This window comes from Dermacentor andersoni, chromosome 1 (genome assembly GCF_023375885.2).
Source record: "Dermacentor andersoni chromosome 1, qqDerAnde1_hic_scaffold, whole genome shotgun sequence".
In the NCBI taxonomy this organism is placed as follows: domain Eukaryota; kingdom Metazoa; phylum Arthropoda; class Arachnida; order Ixodida; family Ixodidae; genus Dermacentor; species Dermacentor andersoni.
Window position 1 is genome coordinate 50,743,451 of NC_092814.1, and position 23,602 is coordinate 50,767,052.

The window sequence follows — 23,602 nt, forward strand, 5'->3', positions numbered from 1 at the left end:
TGTACTAGAATACGGAAGAGTGGGTCGAGTGGAGGCATGGCGCATGCTTTCCTGTAAAGCCAGAAAGATCAGTAGTACTATGACCGAACTACGTATATATTCATGCGCCGACGCTTATGATGATGGTGAATAATGTTCAAATTACGCAGCCAATCAACGCGGTAACATAATTTCTGGGTCACCATATGTCACTGCAGACCCAGAGAGCCGCAATTGACCCTGGGCTGGCACAAAGTAAAACTATTCCACACAGTGTTTATTCCAAATCCACCATAAGCCCTTTGTGATTGGTCAAAATGGCTCAGGCCTTGCCCATGTGGGTACAAAAACAGATTGGAATAGTTTTACATTATACCTGCCATGGGGGCAGAGACCCCCGTCCGCTGAACCCACTGCAGCACGTGCCTCCCTAATATCTAGTTCGCTTGCAGAACCCTTACCACTCGGCCTACTCAACCATATTCAAGTCATATCACCCCCTTGATTCCAGTACACTCTAAATACAGTCACCCTGGCCGCTCCGACAGCAGCAACAACAGCCCGGAGCAGCCGCGCATGTGCCAGCCACTTGCCTGAAGAGGCAAAAAGTCCACTGTTAAAAGCGTGAAAATTACGAGAAATTGTGCGGGAGGCACCATCGCACAGTGTGCGGTGTGAGCAGCTGCACTGTTTTGGAGCACAGCAAAAGGATAAAAACGAATGCAGATGAAAGGCCGTGAAAGCGAAGAGAGTGCGACGAGTACAGCGAAGGAGGATGGTACTGTGAAGGCGTGATAAGAAAAACGCAGTGCCCTGCAAAACGAGCTGTGCAGCGATGATGGCTATGAGATGGCACTAGAGTAGCGCACGTCGTCTGAACGGAAACAGAACGCTGCATAAGCGGAGGTCTGTTAGCAGCAACGGCTGCAGTGAATCGCGCCCACGTGTCACGATTGGCGAAGCAGTTGCGCTGCACTTCGCTCTGTTTGCAACATGCTGCACGAGACAGATTGTCCGCGCCAGCCAATATATTGCAAAATGAAAACACGTATACAGCTGCAATCAAATTTTGCATTAGGGAATATCGTAATCGGCGGTGAATTTCTTCGGAGAACCAACATCACAGGTTGGTGGCTCGGAAGTGCACTGCCTATTACAATATGGCCCCATGTGCATTACTTATCGTGTCGCCTGAGCAGTACTGCTCAAAAGTAGATTTTTTTATTAAAGCAAGTAGCTTTAAATGTGCTAGAACTACTTTAGAAAGAGCTTTGGAACAAAGTGACATGTCCAGTTAGCAAAGGTAGTAGAACTTACAAATGTGAGTGAACACATGTCATACCACTTCGCTAAGTTGGGAAATTACCTCACCTAAAAAGTTCTGGCATGGCATAGAGGGCACGGAAGAGCCAGATAACTTCGACCTCAGTGTGCAGGAGTGGGAGTGCCCAAAGTCATTTAGGAGCAATTTTTGGAGCAGACAAAATTTCATCTTGGAGCAGACAAAATTTCATTTTGAAGTGGCTTGGAGCAGGCTAATCTGAATTTTGGTGGAATAATGGAATATGTCATATGGCAGTGCACTTCTAAACCACGACAAACCCAGAATAAACCAAAACGGGCACTGTACTGCAACTGTTTTAAGCAATGTCCTAAGCTGAATTTTGAAGCAGATTACCTTGATACTGAAACCGTCTAGTGCATGCAAATTTTGGTAATAGTACCTGTAAACTTTTAATTAGTGGTAGCAATCACAAAGGACATGGATTCTGCCATAGTGAGTCCAAAATTTCGAGAAGTAGCTCAAGATATTTTTTATAAATACATTTTTCTTTAATGTCTCGACAGTGTGAGTGAAGTGCCCCGGAAATGCGCTTCACCAACATACTGTACGAAGAAGCCAGAGTTATGGACTACTGTGGTTTATTGAAAACTGTTTCAACATAAAAAAACAGTTTCGCCTTGCCGCAAGCTGATCAGACCGCGGGGCAGTAGAAGCCCGCTTTGTAGCTATCCCGTACTACTATAATATGAAAGAGTGGGTAGAGCGGCAGCATGGTGCATGCTTTTCTATAAATCCAAAACCATCGGTGGCACTACGATCAAAGTATATATTCCCGCACCAACGCTCATGATGATAGCAGAAAATGTTCTCAAATTATGCAGTCCAATCGACACGATAACATAATTTCTGGGTCCCCATATGTCACCACAGACCCATAGAGCAACAATTGACACTGAAATGGTATGACGCAAAACTATACCAATCTGTTTTTAGCCCTATGTGATAGATCAAATTGGCTCAGGCCTTGCCCACATGGGCAGAAACACAGATTGGAATATTTTTATGCTATAAGAGTCCTGGGGACACAGATGTTCACCCGCTGAATTCGATGCATTGTGCGCCTCCCTAACACGATGACGATGACGATTTATTGGCCTCCCCTTTGAAACCTGGCGGTGACAAATAGTCACCTAGCCTGCCTGAGTTAGTCAGGCAGTTAGTCAGTCAGGCAGTTAGTCATACATGCTTTTCATTTTAGCTTTTTTGTATGCATCTCTTTAATATTTTTTTTCTTCCTCAAAACTTCTCTATCTACCTTGCACTGCTACGTGCTTGTAACAAATCCAGTCATATCAGTCTCTTCCCTGCTTTCTTTCCGCCACTACTCTCAACTTCGCTTGCTTATCTTGACTGCTGACCGGTTGATGCTTCCGTTCACTTTAAATCCAAGCACTTCTGGATGTAGTTCTGAATATCTAGTTAATTCGCAGCACCTTAAGCCTACTTTTTGTTATTTTGCATCTCAGCTAGGGAACGCCGTGCTGCTCGGCCTATTCAACCGTATTCTATAGCACTCCCTAAATAGAGCCACCCTGGCCGTTCCGACAGCAGTGATAACAGCCGGGAGTGGCCGCGCGCAAGCCGGCCACTTATTGGAAGCGCCAAAAAGTGCATGTTATAAGCCCGAAAATTATGTAACACTGTACAGCTGTATACTTTTTTTTTCTTTCTGATAACGAATCCACTCGCTGTTCAGGGCCACTACCAAAGCCACTCTGGCGCAGCGTGGCACAATTTCAGTCAATTTTCTGTGTTTGGTGTAGCTTGGCGCAGGAATTTCTGTTTGTATTAAAATGGCGCAATTGGAACAGGAGTTCCACCCCCGAGTGTGCTGTGGTGCGTTGACTGTAGCTTTTACTGCAGAAATGAACTACAATCATTGGGCACAGGGAGTCACACAGGTGCAAGCAGATGACAAGCAGACAACCGGGCTAGGGTGAACACATCCTCAATGGCACTCACAGCCCCTATTGATTAGCAACATTCAACATCTCCATAGTGCTCTGAGAGCTATTGGGATGGAGTACATATTAATGTTACTACATGTATGCCAACTTTTGAACATTAAAATTTGTAAAAATCCTACGAACACAAGGGAGGAATAGCACACATTTTTTGAAGTCTGTCCTGGGCACACCCGTCTTGCGAGATATACAGAGGGATACAAGTTCACTTGATTATCAATATTCTTCCTTAAGACACAGCATTTAAGCAGCAGCAAACTTAGAATAGCAGATACTGACAAGCAAGACAGTTTTTATATCACAGTGACTTTTTCTGGACTTTGCTGTTGCCCATCTCACATGCTTTATAAACCTGTCTGAATAAACTTTTCAAAGCAAGTACCCCTTTGGTATAAGGAATATTGCACAACCACAAGAGTGCAGTGCAGGTAAAATCACAATTTTTTTTCTTTTGTATACATTTTTTTGCAATCTTGCACTGCTCCATTTTTCAAGAGTGTTAAAACATTTTCATAAACATTTTTTGCAGAACTTGATGCAACATTCGTAAAACCATAGAATGAGCTCAAATTTACAAAACTTTTGTGAAGAGTTGGCAGGTATGCACGAGAAGGGGTGCAACTCCGGCATTTTTCGATGTCAACGGATGTCGATCAAATTCGCTGGGTATGTTCCTCTGAACACTTCCGTTATGTCCTCAAAAAAGCAGGTTTGAAAGTTCCACATATATTTTACAAATGAATTTATTTGTTGCCTCGAACACCCTACTTTACCTTCTCTTCAATTACAGGGCACATTGTACATGACGTCAGGAGTGTTCCATGCACAGCATGCCGGGATCATGCAGACGACAGCGTCGAGGGGTTGACGATCATGAGCTATTGCATGGCGTGAGAAGTTGCTATCGCGAGAAGTTGCGTTCCGTGTAGATGGGCAAGAGATGGGAGGCAAGTGGTGTTGTGTTGCTGGCTGCACGAACTTCAGCCCTGGTCATCCGCACACACAGTTTGAGCCGATGCCGATAGTGTTCAGCCGAGGTTAAGCCTATATATGTCACAGTCGCGTAGTTCACGCATCTACAGCTGGCGGACCTGAGCGACTGACCTGAAGCTAATTAAGCCATCAGGATGAAGAAAACTCCTGTAGTTCAGTTTTGACCATACGGATTTGAAATAAACCATTCCTCATTTTGTACAGTGCACACACAAAAAGCGAGAAGCGACGACACGGAGCAGTATCGACATCAATATATTGCTGTTTTTGATGGAAAGCTGGCAGCCACACTCACTGGCACTTCCCTAAATTAAATGTGACCACACACATGGGTGTATTTCTACTTATTGTGATGCAGACTCATTATTTAGCTTCTGAGGTGCATTTCTTGCCTCGTATCCCAAACAGGCAGCAAGCTTATGCCTCTCGATATAGCAGCACAAACAAGTGCCTCGTTCACCTGCCAACAGTGTCAATATTGGCATCGGCTTTTCCGCGAGAAAACTACGCTTTCTCGTAATGAACAATCATATGCGCAAAGTCCTCATCTGTGTCTACCTTACGGAACGCATTGTGTGCATTAAGAGAACACGAAGAATGATAAATAGGCAGCATAACAATGCTCCCACACTACAGTCTCCCGCTTGCTGTTTTTGAAAATGTGTGGTCGCTCATATCAGAACAAATCAGAGTGATGTAACGGTGCTTCCATGCACAAAATCTACCCGTTTTGATATGTTCTGACATTATTTGATGTCACCGATGAGCGGCTAGCATTATACTATCTCAAGGGAATGACGAGCGGTCACTGTACCTGCAGATGTAAACAAATGCACCAGTCAGTGCTTTGGACTGTCAACAGCATTCTTGTGGAATACAAATGTGGAAAGCCGTGCTCCACATCTTGCAGTCAGCACGCGAAGCGCTTCCCTGAGAAGGGTTGAACCCTTCTCAGGGAAGCGCTTGAATACCATTTCCCCTGGTATTCATGTTTTAGCACGATATGTAGTACATGGGCGCTGGCTCTCATGGTGGCTGGTCAAATACGAACAGCGATTCGTGGCTGCTGAATTTGTCAGAATCTTAGCTGTCAATATTTTACAGTTCTGAAGAGCTGGTGCAGCTGACATTGTCACCTGAAGGTCCGGCGCGGTCACGAATCAGCTGAGCGTTTGCTCTTCACCGGTTTCATTTGCCCAGTGGGCAAGACCGGCGTGCCTTGCGTGCCTGCCCCGCTAGGGACACTCGTGACGTCACACGAAGAGGTTCGCTTGGCTGCTTGGTCAAGTTTCGGTTTCGTTGTTGCGCTTTTTTGCTTATTTAATATTATTTTTGAACTAGCGGAACAGTTCTACTATCAGGAGTGTGACAGGTGGGTCTCGGGAACCTAAATATTCCACTACTTTGACACGGTCAAAAAATTGCCAGAGTTGCCCTTTAAGGACTGAATTTAACACCAGCAACAGGTGGATACCTCAATGTCAGGTTTCCCGGGGCACTCAAGTGGGCCAGCAGTCCTTGTTCATCCAGATTTCTTATTTTATCAATACCACCAACAAGCTCCCCACTGACAAACAACAGCGGGTAATTGCAAGCTGCCTTGTCTGCCACATGCTCAATGAGCTCTGAAATAAAGCAAGCATGTGAAAGGGAATCAGAGTGCAAAATAAAAAAAAAACATAATGAAACAAATGTCACAAATAAATGCAAATTTAACAAATAATAATAAGGAAAATGAGCTATTTCCCAAAAGTAATACCCCCGAACTATCATCATCATTCTTCATACCCATAGTGAAAGGCAAAGAGTTCCTTTTACCATCAGACATCGCTAATGCCTTAAATTCTTTCTTTTGTTCTGTTTTTACAAGTGAACTTCCCGTTCCCACTAACATTGAATTCGGTTCTGTTACATCCACGATGAATCATATCATAATCACCCAAAAGGGCATTGAAACTGCTATTGATCGTCTTTGTAACAGCTCGGCTCCCGGTCCAGATGGAATCTGTCAAAAACTACTAAAAACTATTGATATCTCACATTTTCGACTCTCTTTCCCAACAATCTATTGATTCAGGATGCGTTCCTGATGGATGGAATATAGCTAAAATAATGACAATATTTAAGTCCGGTGACCCACCATCTGTCTCTAACTACAAACCCATTTCACTGACCAGTATTCCATGCAAACAATTAGAACACATTACATCATCAGCAATTATGAAATACCTAAAAGAGCACAATCTTCTTTTCATTAACCAATATGGGTTCCAACAGGGTCGCTCACGCGAGATGCAGTTATTTGAGCTAGTCTCCGACCTATACCAAGCTATTAACGACTCAGCACAAATAGACACTAAATTTATTGATTTTGCGAAGGCTTTCGAGAAGGCAGCTCCTAACCAATTATTAATGAAACTTCGCCATTCTAATATAAACTGCAGGACTATGAATTGAATTAGTAACTTTTTAACTAAACGGTACCAATTTTTAACTGCTAATGAATTTTTTTTCTCCGGGATCACTAGTAAAATCCGGGGTACTGCAGGGCTCTGTATTGGGACCAATTTTATTCCTGCTATACGTCAACGACATCAGCAATAATATTAAATCTACAATAAGACTATTTGCAGATGATTGCATACTTTATAGACGAATAACTAACCCGTCCAACACTGACACTTTTCAATCTGACCCCGTGAAAATTTCTGGCTGGTGTAAACAGGGGCAAATGGAAATAAATGTTTCAAAAACTAAGGCTATAGCTTTCACTAGAGCTAGTAACCTGAACCTAGAGCTAGTAACCTGAACCTTAAGCATTATTAAATGAACGGCATTATTATTGCACATGCAGACACAATAAAATATTTGGGACTTCATTTATCTTTAAACATTTCATGGAGTCAACACATTGATGTGATTACTAGTAGCGTGTGCAAAATCCTTGGCTACATCAGGCTTAACCTTTACCCGGCAAACAATTCCACTAAATTATTAGCCTATACCACACTGGTTCGTTCAACAATGGAGTATGCGTTTTTTATTTGGAACCTGCATCAGTCATACCTTACAAACAAGCTCGAGTCAGTCGAAAACAAAGTAGCCCGCTTCATTACGAAAGATTACTCATGGACGTTTAGCAGCACTAACGTTAAAATACCCCTAAATCTGCCTTCTCTAGAAAATTAAACACTGATGGGACTTCTTTCCCATTTTCACAAGCTTTATCACTGCAGGTCGTTTTTCAGCGCATGCCACATCAGGCTCGCCCATTGTACCTTCCCACGCCTTGATCATCACATTAAAGCGCAGCCCGCTCTTGCGCACACCCACTTCTTGAGTCACTCCCCCCTCTTTCTCGGGTCCCTCGATATATGAGGGACCCCTGCGAGAAACTGACCTAAGTAAAAATACTCCTTCACAGACTCTAGAAGCTGACTGGCGACCCTGAACTCTTGTTCCCTTGCCAGGCTATTGATCATTACCTTTGTCTTTTGCATATTAATCTTCAACCCAACTCTACACTCTCTCTGTTAAGGTCCTCAATCATCTGCTGTAACTCGTCTTCAGTGTTGCTGAGATATTAACCGTTGATCCTTGCTCCAAAGCCTTCCCAGTTTAATAGCTTGAATTCCAAGCTTCCAAGCACGCATTTAATACGCATTGGAGAGATTGTGCCTCCTTGTCTGGCCCCTATCTTTGCAGGTATCTTCCTACTTTTCTTGTGGATAATTAAGGTAGCTGGGGAATCTCTAGATATTTTCCAAGACATTTACGTAAGCATCCTGTACTCCTTGATAATGTAATGCTTTTATTACTGCTCATATCTCTACTGAATCAAATGCCTTTTCTTAATCTTTGAAAACCATTTAAAGAGGCTGATTGTACTCTGCAAATTTCTCAATTAGCTGATTGATTACATGGATGTGATCCATTGTAGAGTATCCCTTCCTGAAGCCAGCCTGTCCCCTTGGTTGATTGAAGTCCAGTGTTGCCCTTATTCTATTGGAGATTATCTTGGCGAATATTTTATATAATACTGGAAGTAAGCTAATGGGCCCCTAATTTTTCAATTCTTTAATGTCTCTCTTTTTGTGGGTTAGTACAATGTTGGCATTCTTCCAGTTCTATAGGATCCTTGAAGTTGTGAGACATTTCGTATGAAGGGCCACAAGTTTTTCAAGCATTAAGTGGATTGTTATTCCATCTTTTGCCGCTTTTTCCCATTTCACGTCTTGCAAGGCCATTCCAACTTCATTGCTAGTTATAGAACGAGCCTCTGCAACCTGTTCATTACTACTTCAAATGGAGGTATCGTGGCTGGTCTGGGTACTGTACAGGTCAGTATAGAATTCTTCCACTGCTTTTACTATATCTTTGAGATCGCTGATGATATTACCCTGCTTATCTTTCAGTGCATACATCTTGGTTTGTCCTATGCCAAGTTTCCTTCTCACTGATTTCATGCTGTGCCCATTTTTTACTGCTTCCTCAGTCTTTCTCACGTTACAAATTCGAATATCCTTTATTTTCTCCTTTTGATCAGTTTTGACAGTTCTGCGAATTCTATTTGACCTCTTGAGTTGGACACTTTCATTTTTTGTTATTTCTTTATTAGGTCCTTTGTTACTTGGAAAAGCTTACCTACTGTTTGCCTTGGTGCCTTATCTCCCATTGCTGCTTCTGGAGCCAGCTTAGGTACGTTTTAATTCATTACCTCTATCTCATCTTCATCTCTCTGTTCTAAGGCTGCATATTTGTTTGCAAGTGCCAGCCTTAACTGGTCTCCTTTTACCCCTACTGTGTCTAGGTTGGCCTGCTTCTTCTTGACCAATTTTACTCTTTCTCTCTTCAAATAGAGGTGCATCCTAGACCTAACTATCCTATGACCACTGCACTTTACCCTAGCCAACACTTCTACATCCTGCACTATGCTGGGATCGACAGAAGGTATGAAATCAATTTCAGTTCTTGTTTCACCATTAGGGCTTTTCCTGGCCCACTTTTTGTTCCTACGCTTCCTGAAGAAAGTGTTCATTATTTGCAGCTTATTCCTTTTCACGAATTCTAGCAACATCTCTCCTCAAGTTTTCCTAGAATTGACACCGTATTTGCCAATCGCTTATTCACCAGCCTGCTTTTTCCCCACTTTTGCATTCAAGTTGCCCATTACTAAAGTATACTGAGTTTGCACTTTTCTCATCACTAATTAAACATCTTCCTAAAACTTGACTATTTCATCATTGTCATGACTGGAGGTTGGAGCGTAGGCTTGTACTACCTTTAATCTTTATTACGACTACTGCTACACTCTCATTAATGCTGCAGAATTTGTCGATGTTGCCCACTATGTCCTTATGGATTAGGAATCCTACTCCATATTGCTTCTTATCTGGAAATCCTCTATAGCAGAGGACGTGGCCGTTAGTCAGCACTGTACAAGCCTCACCAGTTCTTCTAACCTCACTAAGGCCAATGATTTCCCAAACAATGTCTGATAGTTCCTCAAAGAGTGCTGCTAAGCTAGCCTCACTCGAGAGAGTTCGGGTGTTAAAAGTTGCCAGGGTCAGCTTCCATTGGCGGCCTGTCCAGGTCCAGAGATTCTGACAATTCCTGATTTCGCTTTAAAGTCTACACTTCCATAAAGGATAATTATAAATGCAGGTGTTACAAAACTAACGAACTCTGCTCACCTTTTGCGAGAAAGTGGTGAGGTATAATAATATTATTATTACTATACAAATATGGTACAGTTAAAGCTCGGTATAGCAAACTTCAATATAATGAAATTCTCTACATAACAAAGTATTTAACTTTTTATAACATGTCTACAGAACACCATTTATTTGAACCTCAATATAATGAAGTGCGTTTATACATGATTTCAACATAATGAAGTTTCGGTGCCGCCGTGAAGGCATACCAGCCAATAAAAAATAAAATACCGAGACATCTGCTTCTACGGAAGCAGATGGTCAAAATGGTTCAATTACGAGCAGTGACTGCTTACAAACAACACACCTCTCATATCACACGCCTTGCGACCAAGAGCAACTGCCGAAGCACAGGAGCGTCATATTCGGTACAAAGTCCAAGTGCGGTAAGATCTTATGCGCCCAGTGCGCAGTATGCTTTAGCTGCAAGTGAAAGCATGGGAGGGTGAACCAAGAAGGATGGTGGCTTGATGAGCTGCAGAACGTCATCTTCCCGTGCGAGCAAAGGGGGAGGGGAGTGAGTGAGGGGTAGGTTGGCGTGCCTCCTATTCTAACATGGCCGTGGTGGTGCATAGCTGTCAGCGCGCCATTTTAGAGGTAAACCGCCGCATATGCAAAGACTGAGCGTGCCGAGATGGCGTGGCATCATGTGCGTCGTCTTCCCGCGCCTTTAGTACAGGAGGTTGTGTAATCTAGAGTTTCGGAGACGTGTTGAAGTGAGAGGCAGACAAAGCATTCACTCCCACCTGCTGGTGCTTTTCATGACAGTGTCGTCCCACTGCGGGTGACACTATCAGCTGTGGAGGCAGAGTGGATGCAAAAGCATGGCTGGCTTTGCTTCATACCGCCATTGTTAATATATTGTCAACACGGCATGAAACGGCATCTTTCGTCACCGTGTCTGACAGGTGATCTCTCTCTCTCTCCACGCACACACACACAGTGGAACTTCGATAAATGTAAATCGCTTAAACGCAACTGCTGCTTAAACTGAACACTATCCTCATGGTTGGCTGATTTTGTATTCATGCAATGTTCTCTGCAATGTTTCTCAGTAACCATAACTGGAACTCCTGATAAACGGAACCAATTTCCCTGGTCCCTTGGTCCGTAAGACAGTCCACTGCAGCATATATGTGTATATCATATCATAAGAAGCCAACAAACAAGGACGCCAAGGTCAGCATAGGGGAAATTACTTGTAGTTCTTAATTGAATTAAAGAAATGATAAATAAATGGAAATGAATGTGGATGAAAAACGAACTGGTCGCAGGTGGGATACGAACCCACGTTTTCGCATTACGCGTGCAATGCTCTTACCAAATGAGCTAGCGTGGCGCCATTTTCCCATTCACTTTCTCAGGTATTTATGTTTATCTACTAACAACTAACCCTGGGAGTGTTAGCCAGCGCCACCACTCACGGCCTTGGTGGTAGACATGGACCATCCTTTCTGCCACAGACTCACGTGTACATGAAACTTTTGGGTGAGGGAAACTGGTCAATAAACCCACACATGCTACCTGAAGGTATCAAAACTGCTGGATTAGAGACCCTCACTATGTAATGAACGAGAAGTAAGGAAACCGAAGGGCCCGATTTTTATCAGTAATATCATAAGCAGCCAACAAAAAATGACACCAAGAACTGCATATGGAAAATTACTTGTAGTTCTTGATTGAATTAAAGAAATAATAAATACAAGGGCAAATCAGAAAGTCTTTGTCCCTATTTTTTTCAGCCAAGTTGTGGCTGTAAATGCAAAGTCAAAACGTCCATTCCCAGCGGTGGACCTTTCTGGACCGACCCGGCCTTATCTGCTGGTATCTCTGCGGCACTGCGCTGCTGTCAGCTGGTGAAGATGTCGGTTGTACTTCACACGTTCGTGGCGTACGAGCAATTAAGTGTGATTTGTTTTCTATGGAGTAAGAAACGAATTCGCATCCAAATCCGCAGGGAAATGCAGCCCATGTATGGGAAAAGGTGTCTTGCTTTAAGAAGTGTGAGGTGGTGGTGCTGCAAGTTCCCGAAAAGCCACGAAGACTTGAATGACAATGAGCGTTCAGGGAGGCCACATGCCTCGCTGACTGATGACAATGTGGCACAGGGGCACCTCAAGTTTAGTGCTGCGACAGGACAAATGTCAGAACCAGTGTGGGGACTATGTGCAAAAATAGTGTAAGATACGTATACATATTTGTAAATACATATATGTACCTTATTTTAGTTAACAAAAAATAGGGGCAAGGACTTTTTGAGTCACCTTCATAAATGGAAATAAAAGTGGATGAAAAAACAACTGCCAGCAGGATCCCACCTGCGGCCAGTTGTTTTTTCAGCCACTTTCATTTCCATTTATTTATAATTTTTATTTTCAATTCAGAAATACACGTAATTTCCCTTATGCTGTTCTTGATGTAATTGTTTGTTGGCTTGTTATGATATGACTAATTAAAATCGGGCCCCCTTGGTACATTATATATATATATATATATATATATATATATATATATATATATGGGCATGTTCACATAAGAACGGTAATCGAGGTCCCATGACCATTTTTTGTTTTCAATGAAATTTTAGATCTGATGGGCAAATGTGTCTACACAAAAGAATGAACCTTAGTTTTGCAAGAAACTTCGTAGTTTTCTCGGAAAAAAATCGTATGTCACAAGAGGTGGAGAACGTCGTTTTTGACACTTAGCAAAGTTGCAAGTTTGGAGCCTCACTGCATGCACAATAAATTTTTTCCGCACATAAGTATTTTTTCGTTACCTCTTTGCAACTTGTACTATACGAACAAATAAAAAAACATTTTCTTTCTGCGTCAATCTTCTAAATAAAAAATCGCAAACTTCGCTTCCAGAGCTATGCAGTGCAAAAAAGGCACTTTTCAGGGCCGCCTCAGGGCAAGATGCGTAAAGATCTCCACACTGAATCTTTTTCTCAGTATTTTCCAGCTATTTTTACTCACTTTAGGCAAGTTTTGTAGTTCTACACTTGACAGATATTTTTCAATATGGCCTCAAATTTGGCCGAAGTTCAAAAACGTCAAAAAAGTGACAATTTGGCCTTGGATTTAAAAAAAGACATCATCATTGAATTTCATTAAAATTTGCCTGAATAATCCTCAATACTCGATAATATTAGGGTACCAAAAAGTGTTGCATTATATTGTTTTAAAGTATGAAAATGAATACAAAACTGAGTTCATGTTTTTGTTACCTAGAGTTGCTTTTTACTGCCTCTTAGAAATAGTAGCTCTCAGAAATTTGTTTTAGCACTCACTGAACTTGGTTACATTTTATTTACCACAATATCCGAACCATCCTCAATGTTTGTAGAGCTTCTACTCGCTTGTTAGCGGCGTTCTTGATACGTCAAAATGGGAATAAATTCGCGATTTCACCTGATGTCTCAAGAACTGGCTGGCGGCGGTCAAACGTTTTTTGTATTGCCTAATTTATCATCCTAAGTTACATCGGTATGTAATCGATTCTTTAAAGATAGATCATTTATCGGTGCTTTGAAAAGTGTTTATATATAAAAATGAATATTAATGTGTTCCTGAAGCCGACGTTTCCGCACCTGCATCTGTTTACCTCTGTGTTCAATGGTTCTACAGGGCACTGTCAGGAGACAAAACGTCGTCTTCTGAGGGGGACAATTTATCTGCAAGGTTTTTAATCAGCAGGAGTTTTAATCGGGACACAATTTACAAATGGTATGCCGCTTTATGTGCAGATTGCAATTCAGAAAATCGTAACAAGAAATAAATGGCAGCAGTTGACTTCGGTATGCCCGAAGCAAAAACCAGATCACAGTCTCTTCCATTCCGAAACAGCGGTGGAGGCGACGTAGGATGCACTGCCTTCATTTGATTGAACGTACTTCCACATGTGGAGCATCTGAACTCCAGGCACTTTCTTTGCCGTTTTCCATTCTTCCTTCATTTCGCGAAAGTCTGCAAGCTCCCTCTGTGGGAGCTCCAGAATGGTGATGTTCTTTAGCGTTCCTTGAATTGCGTCCATGAAGCCGCTGGCTGTTTGTATGGCCTCACTTGCAGGCTTCCGCAAGTTGTGGTGTGATGCTCGATGTTTCACAAGCCCACCAACGCCGTCGCAAGCATTCTTGTCGTGTCCAGTGGCCGAAAACATCCATTTCGTCTCTTGACATTCACTACGTTGTAACTCATGAAACTGATATTTATTCTTGAAGTGAGCGGGAGCCCCGTCGCTCACATGTGTTGTCTTGGTGTAGATTGGCGCGTTATCTTCGAGGTGCGCTTTGATTTTCGACAGAGCCAAACATGCATGAGCTGAATCATGAGACATATCGTCGGAAATAACGGCGTAGTTCCGAGTCGATTTTCTTGACGTGACAACGCAGGTAAACATGGTGACCTGCTTTTTCTGCCAATGGTACACTTGTACTGCGTCTGGAAGCACAACTGTCCAGTTTTCGGCGAAATCAAAAAGCAAAACAATTGCACCTCTCTCGCAGCTCTGTTTTTCTTCATGTATTGCTTTTGCTTGCACAGATCTGATATAGTAGTGGGGAATCCATTTCATGGTCATTCTTAGAAATTCTCTCATAAATGATGAAGCGGTCAGAGTTTTTTTAACTAGCTCACCGTATTCCCATGAAGCAATCAACACCTCGTCCTCGCTGCTCATATCAAAATTTTCCAAAGTGAAAATGCCATCTTGTGGACAGTGCTCACAATTCCCGAGGAAACATGACGCAGTAGGTTCCTGGCATACGCAGAGACTCTGCATATCATCGGGAGAAAGCGACCTTCCGGAGGCGTTCTGCAGTCCCACGAGGCACAACTGAAAGTTTGCACAGCACACGCAAACACACACTTGCCACTGTGGCGAGCATTTCACCCACTTAGGACGCAAGGATATGAATTTTGTGAGGCCAACCTGGGAGGCAGGGTGAGCTTGCTTGTAGAGGCGGAATGCTTCTCGCAAGGACCGCGTCATGAACCGTTTAGATACCCATTCCTTCTCTCCCTCCTTTTCGATTCTCACAACATCCTTTTTGTTCGGTGTCTGTCTAGAGCAATCGAGTTCATCCATGGTGTAATATTCTAAAACGGTGGTAATGTTTTCGTGTTGTAGCTTACATCTTGTATATCGCTCCTGTGTTGACCATAGGCCTTCTTCATCCATCATCTTCTTCGATTTTTGAATAACGTACCTCGTTGCCTCTGGAATAACTTCCTGCACATATTTCACGGTTAGGTTGCGTGGTAGCAGTGTCAGCAGCTGGCAACGCTCTTGAAAGGACGTACACCCATTGTAGGCAGCATGTAGGTTGTCTTCCCAGCTGCTGCATTGCGCACACTTTTCTTGTGACGCACGCGAAGTCTCTGGGATATTATATGCTGCCTGTATCCCTGATCGTATTTTCGTCAACATAGCTCTTGCCACCTCTTCCTGCTTTCGCTTTGCATAGGAAAGTCTGAGGCGTTTTTTTAGAGCGCTCGGTGGCTTTAGGGGCGAGATTTCGGAGGTAAGGTTGACACTGGAGTTTAAATTTTCTACGATTTCTTCTCCAGGGCGGAATTCTTCGAATGTTTCGGTTGACTCTGCCTGCATATTATCTATGTCTTCCTTGAACCGACGGTAACAATTCTGACAGATGAAGTCACTTTCTCGTACTCGGAGAGCTTCTTCGGGAAGTAGGACTTTCTTGAGAGCAGCGACATTGAGGGTCTTTACACTGCGAAAATTACGTCCTTTTTCAGTTCTCTGTTTGTGCCTTTTTGAGTAGTCGGCACACAACGTTCGCCGCGGAAATCTCTTCATGAATGCAAAAGCTCACCGCTTCCGAAGATTATCGTGGGACAGAAGAGCAGGTGACGGATGCAGGGCCCTGGGCTGCTTTTCCAAAAAAAAGAGATGGAGAGATGGATGGATTTTTAACACAGGCTGCCCGCCGTCGACACTGACGCTGGTTCGGTCTGGCGTACGAGCTGAGACTGAGATACCAAGTATGCTTGTCGTGGGAGCTTTCGAGCAGAGAAACCACGTGAGTACAGAAAACGACCCCACCGTCTACCAGGCCTGCAAAACGACACGCAAAACTCGAGATCCGAACAACATCCGCTCATCGGGCCTGTCTCGGTCGAAGGTCCAAGGCTGAGGTATAACTGCCAGGCGTTCGGTGCGTTGCGATGGAAAAATGATAGCGGCAGCTAAAGCCTCGGTGCAGTGGCGGCACACATGGTGCTATGAAATTCAGGGTCGCGCCGGGCGTTATATAGCTATAGGATCGGCTGCCAAGCGCGGTTCATCCATGGAGCGGCGGCAGCTCGTTAAAGGCATCTTGAGAGTAGCGACGGGTGCATTAAATGTTAGCATAAACGACTACTAACCACACGTCACTTCAAAATAACGTTCTCAAATATGCTTACAATAATTTAAGTCCCACTGTTAAAAAAGTACGAAAGCGAATAGGAGCTTTAGACCTTTGATTGTAAGAGAGAAAAACACTTAAAATTACACTTATGAACTCAGCAACTGTAGCGTTTAAAATTTACCCACAAAAAGACAATACTAAATCCAGCTTCTCACGATAGAGCATCCTAAGAGAAAATACTGAGCAATCGTAGGGATTGAAATCATGAACTCAGTTTTGTATTCATTTTCATACTTTAAAACAATATAATGCAACACTTTTTTGGTAGCCTATTATCGAGTATTGAGGATTATTCAGGCAAATTTCAATGAAATTCAATGATGATGATGTTCTTTTTAAAATCCAAGGCAAAATTGTCACTTTTTTGATGTTCTTGAACTTCGGCCAAATTTGAGGCCATATTGAAAAATATCTGTCAAGTGAAGAACTACAAAACTTGCCTAAAGTGAGTAAAAGTAGCTGGAAAATACTGAGAAAAAGATTCAGTGTGGAGATCTTTACGCATCTTGCCCTGAGGCTGCCCTGAAAAGTGCCTTTTTTGCACCGCATAGCTCCGGAAGCGAAGTTTGCAATTTTTTATTTAGAAGATTTACACAGCAAGAAAAAGTTTTTTTATTCATTCTGCAAAGGGGTAACGAAAAAGTACTTATGTGCGGAAAAAAATTATTGTGCATGCAGTGAGGCTCCAAACTTGCAACTTTGCGAAGTGGCAAAAACGACGTTCTCCATCGCTTGTGACATACAATTTTTTTCCGAGAAAACTACGAAGTTCCTTGCAAAACTAAGGTTCATTCCTTTGTGTGGACACATTTGCCCATCAGATATAAAAATTTCATTAAAAACAAAAAATGGTCATGGGACCTCGATTACCGTTCTTATCTGAACATGCCCATAGATATATATATATATCTATATATATATATATATATATATATATATATATGCAGTCTACGCTTGTTACAACGGACCCGCATACAAATTACTTTCGAATATAATGGGTCATATTTCAGCCTTAGTTTCATCTGTTTCTTTTATTTATGCAGCGAAATTCACTTTTAACAGACTGCGCTACAGTGGATGAAATTAGCGGCAATTTGTGTCAAAATCGCGCGTATAAAACGGACTTTTGCCGCGTCGACACGGGTTGGCAACTGACTTGCGAGGGTCAGTCGACGATCGCGGCTCAATATCTTGCGTGTGAGGGAGGGAGGAAAGCGGGGCCAAAGCATGCTGTCTTTTGCGTGCAAGGTGCGAGGAGGAGGTGAGAGAGCCACCGGTTGTACTTCGGTGGCTGCTGTTAACGGCACGGCCACACATGCGCCCTACCTTGAAAGCAATCTGCAATGTGGACAAAGTGCGCCTAGTGGTGGTAGCTCTGTATGTGCTGTGCTTTTGTTGTTAGTTCGCGCTGAAGTGAGAGACAGCACGAAGGTCAATTCGCTCGTTGCTGCTGCTGCGCTTATCTTGCTTAATTTGCTATTACAATCGATGTGAAATTGCAACTTGTTTTGTTTGTTTCTTACTTTGGACATTCATCACTCACTCTCTGCAATAAAGTTGTTAAACATCACGACAAAAGTTTCGGAAGTGAGACGTCTCGGAGATTGTAGCAATTTGATTGTAGCTTTTTTTTTGTCATGGAAGTGCGGAAAAGTGATGAAGGGAATGAAATGGGGCATCTGCTTACAAATGTTTGGTGCGTGCAGACAGCTTGGTTTGTCTTGAAGAGTCGTTTGACAGATGGTAAGCGCAATCATTATTAGCTAGACTTGGCACACGGCATATCGCTGCGGCAAGTTCGGAGTGTGATCATTACGCGGAAAATTTTAAAAAATCTAATTTTGACTACAAAATTCAGGGGTGCGATCATTGCGCAAGCGCGATCATTATGCGGGTAAATACGGTATATATATATTCTGTGTTGTTCTGAGCATTTATGTGAATACCCCACCATACTACTGTCCACAGTTTTCTAATTATTCTATACTAATTATTCAATTTTCCTGTATTCAATGCTGCATGCTTAAGAACATGCCCCCCCTCCCAATTACATAAAAAAGCTAAATACAGGCTCTGCCTACTTTCTAGAAAAACTACAACAAAATGGTGCCTTACGCTGCTGCAATGCTGAGTCTGTAGTCACATCAAAATGTTGGAACTCAAGGCCAGCTTTCTTCAGCAAAGCTACAGCTTGTGAACTGTCACCTGCACAAACAAGATGTCATAATAAGTACTACTAAATACTACTAGGTGTTCTTGGCCACAGTTGGCAGTACATCATAGTACCTTCAGCAGGTGCATTTGCATTCCCCTCCATGAAGAGCACACAAGGAGCCTGTGCCGTGATGGCCTGCAGCTTCTGCATAAGCTCCTGTAAATTGATGTCACGAGCCATGAACAGAACTTGTTTTTCAAATTTGAAACACACAAATTTCAAGACAGAGTGTGAATGCTAGAATGGAAGCACAATGTACAGTGATGGACAACTGAAATACTACAAACAATTAAGGGGTAATGAGAATGTGTTCTTTTGTTTTGACCCTCACCAATATGTGTATTAACAGCATGATTTCACCTTGTGTGCTTAGTGTGAGGCTTATACAACCAATGGTGTCTAATAAGCTGACATCTCCAAATCCCCTGAATTTTCCAGGTTTTCCCTAAGTGCCTTTGCAAAATTCGCTAAGTGACACAGAACTCTGTTTTATATCAAGACAGGCTGACACCGTGTTGCCCGATGCTGTCACTCTCTAGTAAGCATGTTAAAAATTACCCCAAAAAAATACGACTTCATCCAGTTTCAATAGTGAAGAGCAGTGTTTATATCATTAGAGAGAAAACAGAAGGGAGGTGTTAGTAAAATGCATAGTGAATAAAATATTTTCAAAAAAGTGGCAAAGCCCATTGCAAATACGAAAAAAAAAAAAGGTAAAGCCTATTGCAAATCGAGTCGAATATATTCAAATACAAATAACAAGAGATGCATACAGGAGCAAATATTTTTGAATACAAGTAATTTCTACCAACTGGGAGCAAGCTCATTGTTATTAGGATGAAACTTTTGTCACAAATGCAATTCTCTCTCTGCAGCTGGAAAGTTAACCTCGAATGTCCCGACATACTCTCAGCCCATGCACGATGCCTCAGTGTTGCATTTCACGGCTTTAAAAAGTTTATTTTGGTTTGGATGAGGGACACCAGCATCTCGGCATCATCCAACACTTTGTTTTTTGAGCTCAACCTCCTTCAAAGAAGCGGCGGCACACTTCTTTTCTCATTCATTCCTCAGTGTGTCAGTCCTTTCTGTTTTCGTCCTCCTTCCGCCGCGCGTTCACCCCATAGACCATTTGAAGCATCCTTTTGGTCAGTTGCACAGACAATGTCAAAAAAAGAAAAAAAAATTAATGCATGTTTTTTACTGCCCTTAAGGGCTCAAATCGCCACAGGCATGTCCAAAAAAGCTCTGAAGGTGATAGGAGACGGCGGGTGCACACGTGTATAATTAAGGAATACATACTGTGTCCCGTGACAATTGCCTCTTCCCCCGCTTGTTAGAGGGCCCCTCACCAGGCCCCATAGAAAATTTTGGTTATATGCTGGAAGCTGTTATGTGTCCTCTAGGGAGCGTTTTGCCGCAAAAACTTTTCAAATTGGCTCATTAATAGCCGAGATAGAGATAGTTCAGTGCCACGAACCCATGATTGAACCTCGAGGATCGTGTGACGCATACGTCACAGGCCTCGCCTTCCTTTTCTTTTTTTTTTTGGCGCTGCGCACTTTTACTGATGGCATCACGCGCGAGCTGTTGTGACTGTCTTGTTTCACGCAGCGCGCGATTTTGCGTGCTGTGCACAAGGAGACATGACTATCGGTATAATTCAGTGCTACCCGAATACTGAGGCAGACACAAGTGGATCACTGAGCATGATCTCGCACTGGAACACAGTAGAAAATGGCATAGTTTCGGTACCTGCACACGTGACTGCACGACCGTGGGAACAAGTAGACAAAGCGGAAGTACATCCCTCTTGCTTCGATGCGAAGTAAAACAAAAAAATACACAGACATTGCGTTTGTGTTTTATTATTTCCCTAAACTTCAATCCATCAATCCAAGCAACAGATCATGCAAATAACAGTTGATGCCTTGAATAATTCTCGAAGTCATGTGTCTGGATGATTGATGACGACGCAAGCCAGCCCGGAATATCAGCGGCCGCAGCCTGGCACGCCAAACTGTAGTGCTTGCACTTAAATTTTTCTAGTGGCAAACCTATAGAATGATTTTTTTTATTTTTTGGGGATATAGTGCTTATTGGATGGCAATACATTCTGTATATCTCATAATTACATTTTTTTCTTAGTAGATACAAGCATGCCTTTACAAACTTTGTTCAATTTTATCCCACAATCGTGACTTTGGCAATTTATATCACTTTTATGACGTATATCTCGTTAATAAAGTTTTTATGCATGAAAAGTGCATTCATTCTGCTTTTGTTTATGTATTCCATTAAATATTGAGTGCAGTATTTCCTTCAGAAAAAAATATCTGGCGTAACCTGCAAAACACCTATTTTCCGTGCAAAACATGGAAAGAGTTAAGCTTCACAGCAACACTTCGTGTATCTTTTGCCGCGTAACATTGTTGTACTGAGGCGAAGCTAACTTTCGGGAACCGGCATTATACAATGCGCCGTGCTTTCAGAGCTTTGAAGCCAATTGCGACGATTACAAAGGCAGAGTCGGTGCCATTGCTGACAGTGGCGAATTCTTTCAATGACAAACACAGCGCCTAATGGCAAGAAGCTCAATAGCGAACATCAAAAGCAGCTCGGCCTAGCGTTGCCGCAGTGGTGGCTACAGCTGACAGCGGATCTGCGTGCGGGAGCACCGTTTCGAGGCGACAAAGTAATCAAAATAATGACGGTGGTGGTGGCTTTGATTAATGCCATTTCGAACCTGCAAAAGTGTTCAGAAAATCAGACGATGAAGAGTGCTTGTGTCCGAAATTTCAGACATTCCTTTACACCGACTCTATGCGGTACGTGGTGGTACCGCGAAGCCACCCGAATTATTGGGCATGTCCCAAAAATCGCGTGTCCGGAAAATCGGTCGTTGACTGTACACTGGGAACTCCTCCAGCCGACGACACGGCGTCAAAGACGAATCGTTATGATTCCTCTGTTGCTCGAGCCAGCATTCGCGCAACTTTCATTCCTTTTCAATAAAATCACAGCTATTTTTCCCTGATATTAGCAGAAATTCCCTGAGTATTTCCAGACTATGAAAAATCACTGAGACTTCCCGGTTTTCCCGGTTGGTAGACACCCTGCAACCTTCGGCGACTGTATAAGTAGCAGTGCGAGATGGTGCTCTTGAGTTACTTAGGAAAGGTGTTCTACTTAGTAATTTCTTTTTTGCGTTTCATTTGTTCATAAATGCATGTCTGAAACCATCTGAGCATACATTTTTGCAGCCTCTTACTGTAAGAATAAAATCAACAGATTGCATTCCTTGATAGAGGATATATGTAACAAATTTCTATGAAATCACTTATAGCAGAGAGTGCAATTTGCCTCTCTAGCTGGATAACTCCAAGTGAGTGACATTACTTGCACAGGACACAATATGCAATTAAATAACACAATGAAACTCATTAGTCTAATTAATTACTTGAGGGCATGTGTTTCACTTATGTCACTGAAGCCAATCAAATCTCAAGGCCAGTGCCTCTGGAACCGGGGAGGCAGTAGGGGCAGGTGCACCCGCAGGTTCCATTGCAAGGGGGCACTGTCCCCCCCCCCCCCCCCCCAGCCATTGCCCCCACACTCAAAATACACTTCCACCAGCCCCTGCTCAAGACATGCCCATTTACTAGAATTCCTAGGACTTGCACTAGTTGGAAGATATCCGTCCCCAAAAATGTGTTTTGAAGTATGCTGACATTCTACTTAGGGAAGATGCTCCTCAGAGGTATATTTCTATTACTAATCAAGACAATAATATGTATGCCCAACATTGAATTTCATCTCCTATTTCTGATATGTTTTCATTTTCTCAATATCTTATCAGGTTATTTTTCTGTGTCTCCTGGAATTGGGAAAAGCATGGTCTTTTGTACAAGATTTGGGATTCATACCAAGCCTAGAAGATTGCCATAAAGCAACCTACATTGCTCATAATACACAATAGATTGCACATATACTAAAACATATTTTATGGTTTTTATATCTTAGAGAACTTAACCAAACTATTATTATTGAGAACATCGATCAGTAGTTTACTAAGGTGCACACGACCAAGATTGCAGCAGATTAAAATATTGCCTAAATACCTGCACTCTACGCATCCTTGTGCATAGGTTGTGAGCAAACTTGGGTTGGAAGTTTCATCAGACGCTCGAGCATGAATGAAAAACTGATGCCCACACAGCTACCATGCCATAAATAGAATCATTATTGGCAGTCTTCTGGTTGGACAGATTTTTAAACATGAAAATAAAATGCAGCATTATTTTGCAATCCAAATCTAAAAATTAATTTTAAAATTTGATTTTTCTACCCACAATAATACAACGTGCATTTTGCCACACTTTTGGTGATCACATCTTGAAACTAGTGCCAGTCTCAGAATTTCTGCTATATGAAAATGACATCAGCCCTACCCATCTTGAATCTAAATTGCAAAATGTGTCTTAAAGTAATTTATGAAAAAATTACTTTGTAGCTTTAATTATGAAATTTTACACCGATGCATTATGTAATTCACATGTAAAGACAGCACTCCACTATGTGCCACAGATCATTTCTTGAAAACTTGTTTAGAAATGAAAAAAAAAAAGAAAGCAGGTGTTGTACCTGTATGCTGTAAAATTCGCACACACTCCAACTCAACGGCTCGGGGCTAAATAGCCCAACACACATAGTAGCCAAAGAATAAGGCATATAGAAAACAGTGGCCACGCTTTTTGGCTACATAAATGTCTGGGTGAAAGGAGGAAGATAGCAAATGTAGAAGCTCTGGACCACTCTTAAAGCACTGCAATAACTACATTGCAGGCACCTTGATAAGGTCATGACTTTGCAACTTTCTTTTCTAGACTCTTAAAAAAATCCTGCATATCTTTAGGTGCACGTTTGTGTGCTGAAAGTGAAGTTTTATTTATAAGAGCT

The 23,602-nt window shown here is 42.4% G+C and overlaps 2 protein-coding genes across 2 annotated transcripts in view; both read right to left on the bottom strand.

The window, feature by feature from the left end:
* Grx3 (Glutaredoxin 3) overlaps nt 1-23,602 on the bottom strand; it is a 37,468-nt gene that overhangs the window by 7,920 nt on the left and 5,946 nt on the right. The window contains exons 5-7 of the mRNA XM_050194261.3: nt 18,715-18,799; nt 18,544-18,633; nt 5,756-5,906 (exon numbers count right to left, since the gene is read on the bottom strand). Coding sequence (XP_050050218.2) covers nt 5,756-5,906; nt 18,544-18,633; nt 18,715-18,799 — 326 coding nt within the window. The remainder of the gene's footprint in view (nt 1-5,755; nt 5,907-18,543; nt 18,634-18,714; nt 18,800-23,602) is intronic.
* Nucleotides 13,155-16,361, bottom strand: LOC129380464 (uncharacterized). Its single transcript, XM_055061458.2, has one exon. The coding sequence runs from the start codon at nt 15,813-15,815 to the stop codon at nt 13,818-13,820; it is 1,998 nt and encodes a 665-aa protein (XP_054917433.2). The 5' UTR covers nt 15,816-16,361; the 3' UTR covers nt 13,155-13,817.

Coding starts and splice junctions, on each gene's coding strand:
- LOC129380464 (XM_055061458.2), bottom strand. CDS start 15,815: ATGAAGAGATTTCCGCGGCGAACGTTGTGTGCCGACTACTCAAAAAGG.